The 7,891-nt window shown below is 43.6% G+C and overlaps 1 protein-coding gene across 1 annotated transcript in view; it reads right to left on the bottom strand.

Annotated features, from left to right (window-relative positions):
* Positions 1-511: 511 nt before the first annotated feature.
* LOC102872552 (alanine--glyoxylate aminotransferase 2, mitochondrial-like) overlaps positions 512-7,891 on the bottom strand; it is an 83,222-nt gene continuing 75,842 nt past the window's right edge. Inside the window, exon 14 of the mRNA XM_006902127.1 lies at positions 512-619. Coding sequence (XP_006902189.1) covers positions 512-619 — 108 coding nt within the window. The remainder of the gene's footprint in view (positions 620-7,891) is intronic.

Below are 7,891 nucleotides of genomic sequence, written 5' to 3'. Positions count from 1 at the left end.
AGGGACATCATGCTTGGGAGGGTTGAGGGACAACGCAGGAGGGGAAGACCCTCTATGAGATGGATTGATCGGTGACTGGGGTAATAGGGATGAGTGTGTCAGAGGCGGTGGTGTTGGCGCAGGACAGAGCAGGGTTTAGGGCTGTTGTGCATAGGGTCGCTATGAGTCACAAACGACTGGACGGCACATAACAACAACAACAACAACATGTAATATTCACATAAACCAGTCACTGCAAAGGGAAATAAAATTGTCATAATCAACCTGGACATATTTATATTTGCTCTGAGTTAGGGTTAGATACTGTTTCCCCCCTGAAGGATAAATTTCTCATGACAATGGCTCTATCAGCGGGCAGCCATTCAACCAGTCTCTTCTTTCTAAGAAGCTTTAGGCTTTCTCCAAATAACCAATGGTTGTTCTGCAGTTCCTTGAACTCACTCTTGAGTGTTAAATGTGTAGTTCTTGAGTCTTGTGGATTTTTGTTTTCTTTTCCTCCTTTTTGAAAACTTTACTCAGCTCTTCTCTCCATGTGCTGAATTAAGGCAGAACGAATAACTTCTACTGCAAAATCGACTTCTGGTTTTGTGATGCACATTGAGGGCGCAATGCGGAATGTCTGAGGAGACAAGGGAAAATCATCACAGAGTCAGCTGCAACAGAAAAGGTGCACCCAGCCCGCTTTTTAAAAGGGCATTTGATGACTTTACTATTTGTTGGTACCAAAGGCACATCACATGAATCCACCCATTGCTCTGCAGGAGAAAGATGGGTAAGCTCCTCCCATGCAACTTACTGCCTCTGAAAAGCCACTGGAGAGCCAGCTATGAGTTGGTTCTGACTTGATAATAATACACCACCACCACCACCACCACCACCATTTGTTGAGTTGGTCTTCTCTTTCTCTAGTGCTGGGTTCAGACCATCCATTCTCTAGTCTCCTTGTCCCTCTGCTCTGCTTCTCTTCATCTCATTGAGTCACTACCTGGTCTTTCAGCCACTTCACTCTTAGGAACCTCCCTGCTCTCCATTTCTGGCCTGATTACATGGTGACTTCCATGTTCACAACCCAGAAAATGAGCTTCTCACTTTCTGGATGGCCACACTCCTAGCAACTTCATTTCCTCTTCTCTGAGTCCACTCATACCTAAGTCCTGAACCATGGATTGCTTTTTCACTAAGAATATATGAATTCCTGAGTCCTATTACATTTGCTTTTCCAAGACAACTCCAGTCTGTTCATTCCTCTATTGTCTTCAGGTTTCCTTCCCTATTCAGATTTCTTCCTTTCTTTTCACCCTACCTTGGGGGGGAACATGTGTTATTGTTGAGCTACCATGTCATTTAGATTCAAACACATGACAATGTCTAACCCCTAACAATACTAAAATTGAATTTATTTACTCCATCAACATAGCTAGCTGAAAGCTGTTAGAGAAAAATCACACAGCTGGATGGACTGACACCATTAGATATTCAAAGTCTCTAACATCTACATCACACAATACAGACAAGATTGAAACTGTGAATGACTTCACCTTCCTTGGACCCACAATCAACACCTTTAATACCAGCAGTCGGGAGAACAGAAGAGGCAGGGGAAGTCTGCAGTTAGGGACCTCTTCAAATTACTAAGGAGCAATAACATCAGTAAAAAGTCTAAGGTGCACTGATTCAGACCCTGTTCTTTTCAATCACTTACTACACATTTGAGAGATAGACAAGGAATAAGGATGTTAGGAAAAGAACTGGTGTCTTTGAGTTGTGATGTTGCAGAGTAGCACTAAATATCCCATGGCCGAGAGAACAAACAGATAAGTCTTAGAAAATGTGTAGCCAAAGTGCTTCTTGGAGGTAAAAATGGTTAAGTTTCATCTCACAACTTTGGGTGTATTACAAGAAGAGGCTATTCCTTGGTAAGGGACATCATGCTTGGAGAGGGACATCATAATTGGAAAGGTGGAGTATCAGTGAAGGAAAGGGAGACCCTCAGTGAGGTGGACTGACATAGTGACTGCAGCGATGGATTCAAGTATGTCAGAGATAATGAAGATAATGAGGATGGCAAAGGAGATGATGAGAATGGCAATATCATCAGATAGAACAAGGCTCAGACTTGTTCATAGGTTTGCACTTGACTCAGTGGCACCACCACCAACTTCTGTTTAACTTCACCTTAAGTTTTTCTTGACCTCTGTCAGATTCCTTTTCCATTTTGAACCTTTCTCCTAAGTCTCGATCTCTTCATGTAATTTCTCTGATGCTTACACTCACACTTGCCAGAGGAAAAATGAAGAGAGGAGGCGAGAACTCTTCAAAAGTTCATTTGCTTTCCCATGCATTCTTAAGTGCTTTCCTGAAGGCTCAGGGCAAGTGCTGTCTCTCCTGATCAATCTGAGTCTTCCGCCCAGATCTGTGACTGCCATGCTCCTTCCACGTTTGCTCCAGGGCTCATCTTCATATTCTCTTGCATCTTTAAACTTCCTGAACTTTCCTCAGCCTATAATCAAAGCAGGCTTATAAGTCCTCTACTCCATGACAAGAAAAGGGAAAAATTCTGTGTTAACCCTTTTTAATTACCACGTAAATGCTACTTTTGTGCCTTTATTCAAGGCATTAAAAAGAACTGTGGCTAGCCTTGAGAAGAATGGGAATTCCAGAACACCTATTGTGCTCATGTGAAACCTGTCTGTACTTGGACCAGGAGGCAGTTATCAGAACAGATTAAGGAAACACTGTATAGTTCAAAATCAGAAAAGAAGGGCATCAGATGGGGTGTGTTCTGTCTTCATACCTTTCCAATGTGTATGCAAAACAGATAATTCAAGAGACTGGACTTTATGAGAAATAAAGTGGCATCAGAATTGGAGGAGGACTCATCAACAACCTGTGTTATGCAGATGACAAAATCTTACTTGCTGAAACTGAGGAGGGCCTGAAGCATCTGCTGCAGAGGGTCAAGGATTGTAGTTTGCAACATGGATTGAAGCTCAACATCAAGAAAACAAAGATTCTCTCTACTGGGCCAATTGGTAGCATCATGATAGATTGAGACTGTGAACAGTTTCAGCTTGTTCAGTTCCACAATCAACACTCCTGGTACTAGAAGTCAAGAAATCAAAAGACGAATTCTATTAGGAAAATGTGTTGTCAGAGGCCTCTCCAGAGTGCTGAAGAGCAAGGATATCATTATAGAGACTAAGGTGTGCCTGATTCAGGACATGGTCTTCACAATTGCATCAGATGCAATCAGATAGCTGGATAATCACCAAAGATGACAGAAAAAGAATTGATGCCTTTGAGTTGGGGTACTGGAGAAGAGTATTGAACATACCATGAGCTGTCAAAAGACCTAACAAGTGTGTCCTGGAAAGGGTGAAACCAAGCTGCTCCTTGGAGGCAGGAATATTGAAACTCCATCTCACATACTTTGGGCATGTTTCCAGGAGGGATCATTGGAGGTGGAGGGCTAGCACAGAAATGGAAGATCCTGGATGAGAAAGATTGACACAATAACTGGGGCAATGAGGGTAGGTGTGTCAGAAACAGTGAGATTGGCTTAAGGTAGAGCAGGGTTCAGAGCTATTGTGAATAGGGACACTGTGAATTGCAAGTGGCTCAACGGCACATAACAACAACAACAACAACAACAGTTGATGCTTATTTTCTATTATTTTTCACCCCCTCTCACCTCACAGACCTCAACTTACCAAAGCCTTGTTTCTATCAAACTTCTGATACTTCACTGGCTATGCTTGCTCTTGGCATGCTAAATGCAATATCCAGTGGGCATTTTTCAGTCATGGACCTGCGTGACTTCTGACACCCCTGGATCCGCTCCACTCCTGTGTTCTTGCGATGTCACCCTCTCACAGCTCTCCCCACACTTCTTCACCCCATTCCGCCTCAGCCTGGCCTTTCTCCCTCCACTTGCCCTTGGAATGCTGGTGTCACTCCAGCATCCATCCTCCTTTCACTGCTTTCCTCACTGCTTACCGGGAGGTTGCATTATCTTGCCACTTATATGTGACTGCCTCCCAAATCGTGACCTTTAGTTTGGTTTCCTTTTTGGAGTAGAATTTCTTTCACCCCACTAAATAAAGAAAAACAAAATTAAAAAAGCTCAATATGCTTTTTATTGAGCCGATTCTCACGGTGACCCCGTGTGCTTCAGAGTACAAATATGTTCCTTTCAGAAGTGGATCATCAGATTTTCTTTGCTGAGGTGTGACAGGTGTCACTAAATGCATAGGAACTGCCAAACTTTTGCTTAGGAGTTGTGCATTCCATTATATGTATGAAGGAGAAAGTCTATTTATGCTTTATAGACTATGCAAAGGCATTTGGCTGCCTGGATCATAATAAAGTGTGGTTGACACTGAGAAGAGGGGGAATCCCAGAGTGTTGTGCAAACAGAGCAAATGAACACTACATGATTTAAAAATTAAGAAATGTGTGTGTTGTACACTCTCTCCATACCTATTTACTCTGTAAACCGAGCAAATTATTCGAGAAGCCAGACTCTGTGAAGAAGAATGTGGCATTAAGATCGGTGGAAGACTCATCAATAACTTGCATTATGCAGATAACACAACCTTGCTTGCTGAAAGTGAGGAGAAATTGAAGCACTTGTTGCAGAAGATCAAGGAATGCAGCCTTCAGTATGGATTGCATATCAGTGTCAGGAAAACAAAAATTCTTACCACTGGACTGATAGGCAACATCATGGTGGATGGAGAAAAGATTGAAACTGTTAACAACTTCATCTTACTTGTATTCACTGCTCCAGAAGTTAGGAAAACAGGAGACATATTCTACTGGGAAAGTCTGCAATTAGGGACCGCTCCAATTTTTTTTTTTCTCTTCAAATTTTTGAGAAATAATGTCAGTTTGATGATTAAGTTGCATCTGATCCAGGCCATAGTTTTCCTTTACTTCCTATGCATCTGAAAGCTGGAGAATGAATAAGGATGACAGAAAAAAAAAATCGATGCCTTTGAGCTGTGGTGTTGGAAAAGAGTACTGAATATCCCATGGACGGCCAAAAGAACAAACAAATATGTTTTGGAGGGAGTGCAGCCAGGGTGCTCTTTGGAGGCAAAGATGATGAGGCTTTGCCTCACATACTTCGGGTATTTTCCTAGGAGAGGGACATGATTCCAGAAAGACAGTGGGTTGGCGAAGGAGAGGAAGACCCTTGATCAGGTGGATTGACACAGTGACTGCTGCAAAGGGTTCTCATTTGTCAGAAAGTGTGAGGATGGCACAGGATAGGATAGGTTCATATCTGTTGTTCATAGGGTTGCTATGGGTCATACATGTCTTGACAGCACCTAGCGACAACAACTTAACACAGTGACTGTGTTATCAGAAGGAGCCAAGCCCTGGAGGGCATCATTCCAGGGAAAGTAGAGGGTCAGAGAAGAAGAGAAAGATCCTCAATGAGATGAACTGACCCAGTGGTAACAATCACAGCAGAGATTGTGACGATGATGGGCAGTGATAGGAGTGGACAGGTCTTGTTCTGTTGTCTGTACAATCACTATGAATTGGGATTGATAGCACCTAACAACAACACCAGTCTCCCAGGCTTGGGAGGGTCCAACCAGTGACTGTAGGCAATGTGCAATGTGTGGGAACAGAGCCCGAGACATGTGAGTGCTCCTTCTTAAGGATTCAAACTCGTTTCTTCCACATCTGCTACCTCAGACTTTACACTTTGGTCACACCAGTGTGTGATGCTGATGTGATTTCTACCCATCCTGGCATTCTTCTACTCATATTTTTGTCATCTCATTGCATATGGCTCAGCTCAACCGGAAAGATTTCCCCAGAGTCCCTTCTCTTTCTTCTTGTAATCTGCCTTTTTAAACTGATGTTGTTGTTGTGTAGCTTTGAGTTGGAACTGACCCATAGCTGACCCTCGAGTGGGTTTTCAGACAGTAAATTATACAAGAGGAGATTGCTCATCCTTCTCCTGCAGAGTGGCTGGTGGATTCGAACAGCGTGCTTTTGGGGTTGCAGTGCGATTTTTCACTCCCTTTGATAGCCGAGCTTATGATATTGACCTGCAATTTTCTGTTTCTGTGTCTTTCTCTCCCACAGGCTCAGTGACAGCAAAGATTGGGTCTTACATGACTTACCACCAAGTCCCTTTGTGTTTCTTAGATGTTAACAGAATAATTAATTAGATGACCAGGTGTTTGATGTCTTCAAAAGTTGCATTTCTTAAGATTTTAGTCATTCAATTACGTTGATTTTGCCAGAACAGTATTTACAAGAGGGACTAGAGAAAAACAAAAGCAAAAACAAAAACCAAGAAGGACTGGAGAAAACAGCCTAGCCCAGCCAAGCTTGCCTTCCGCCTTAGTTTGGTGTGGTTGGCTGTTGAGCTGGAGAGTCCTGCTGGTTTATGGCCCGAGTGGGCGTTGAGGCCAAGTTGGATGCTTGACAGCACAGGGATGAATCCTGGGGTGAAGGTGAGAGAACACAGAAGGTCAGCGGCACAGGTGGAAGATTTGCAATGAAAGAGAGTGATGTCCTCAGAGGACCCTTCAGGAAAAGAGACAACAGCTGATGTGAGAGCAGACAACTTTCTAGAGAGATCTTCTCTGTCAGCGTTACTTTTTTGAGAAGGACATGGAAAGACTATCTGCTTAAACAGAGGGAGAGGAAGAAATGCAACAGGGGAGATGACAGTATTTCCCTGAGAAAGGAGCTTGAATAAAGCTTTCTCTCATGTACTTTGGGCATGTTGCTGGGAGAGGCTATACCTTGGAGAGGGATGCCATGCTTGGAAAGGTGGAGGGTCGGTGAGAGAGAAGACCCTCAGCCAGGTGGATTGACACAATGACTGCAGCAATGGATCAGAATGTGTCAAAGATTGTGAGGATGGCACAGGATAAGACAGAGTTCAGATCTGTTACTCACAGGGTCGCTGTGAGTTGTATTCAACTCGATGGCACCGAACAACAACAACAAATGGGAGGGAAAGATGTAGAGGAAAACAATTGATGCAGCTGGAGCAGAAGTTACCTCACCTGAGATGGTAGATGGCTTGGTGGGGGGCCCTGACGAACCCCTGGGGTGGGAGGGAGTTAGGGACAAATTGCTTTATTAACAGCAGTAGCAGGTCAGCCCAGAGGGTGGAGAAAAGCCCTCTTTACCCCTTCAGGAAAAGCGATCCATCTCCATGGTCAGGCCCTGTTCCTTCTTGGCTCTGCCAAGAAATGTCAAGAAAGGAATTACCAAGATGAGTTTTGGGTTCTGCACTGAGATCCTTCCTGCAAGGGTCACTGGGTTCTGCCAGATCCGTGGAATGGCTCCTGCCACCACAGCCGTTAACCCATGGCATGATCTTGTTGTTGTTGTGTACTGCTGAGTCCAGACCCTCAGAGCTGACCTCCAGTGGATTTTCAGAGGCAGTAAATTGCTCAGAAGTTGATTGCCTATCTTCGGTCCGCAGAGCATTTGGTGGATATGAATTGCATGTCTTTGGGTTGACAGTGCAATTCTTCCAAGAAATCAGAAGTCAGGACTGAGATTAGGAAGTACTGGTAGTGGGTAGTGGAAATGATTCATTTGCTTGGTTACCAGTTGAATGTTTGGAGGTTCAAGCCCATCCATAGGCACCTCAGAAGATTGACTTGGTGGGCTATTTAAAAAAAAATCAGACAACCAAACCAAACCAAACCACCCCACAAAACACAAGCCATTTAAAACTCCATGCAGCTTAGTTCTATTCTCTCACACCCAAGATTGCCTTGAGTTGGATAAACTGGGAGGATTCTTTTTATGGAATTAGGATTAATTCGCACATGAGGAAAACTTTTTTTTTTCCATGGCCATTGTAGCTTCTATTTTGACTTACACTGTAAAACCTCTGATATGT

This window comes from Elephantulus edwardii, unplaced genomic scaffold (genome assembly GCF_000299155.1).
Source record: "Elephantulus edwardii isolate Elephantulus edwardi_28Jun2011 unplaced genomic scaffold, EleEdw1.0 scaffold00370, whole genome shotgun sequence".
Taxonomy (NCBI): domain Eukaryota; kingdom Metazoa; phylum Chordata; class Mammalia; order Macroscelidea; family Macroscelididae; genus Elephantulus; species Elephantulus edwardii.
Note: the sequence above shows the minus strand (reverse complement) of the source record. Positions and strands in the feature narration are given on the sequence as shown.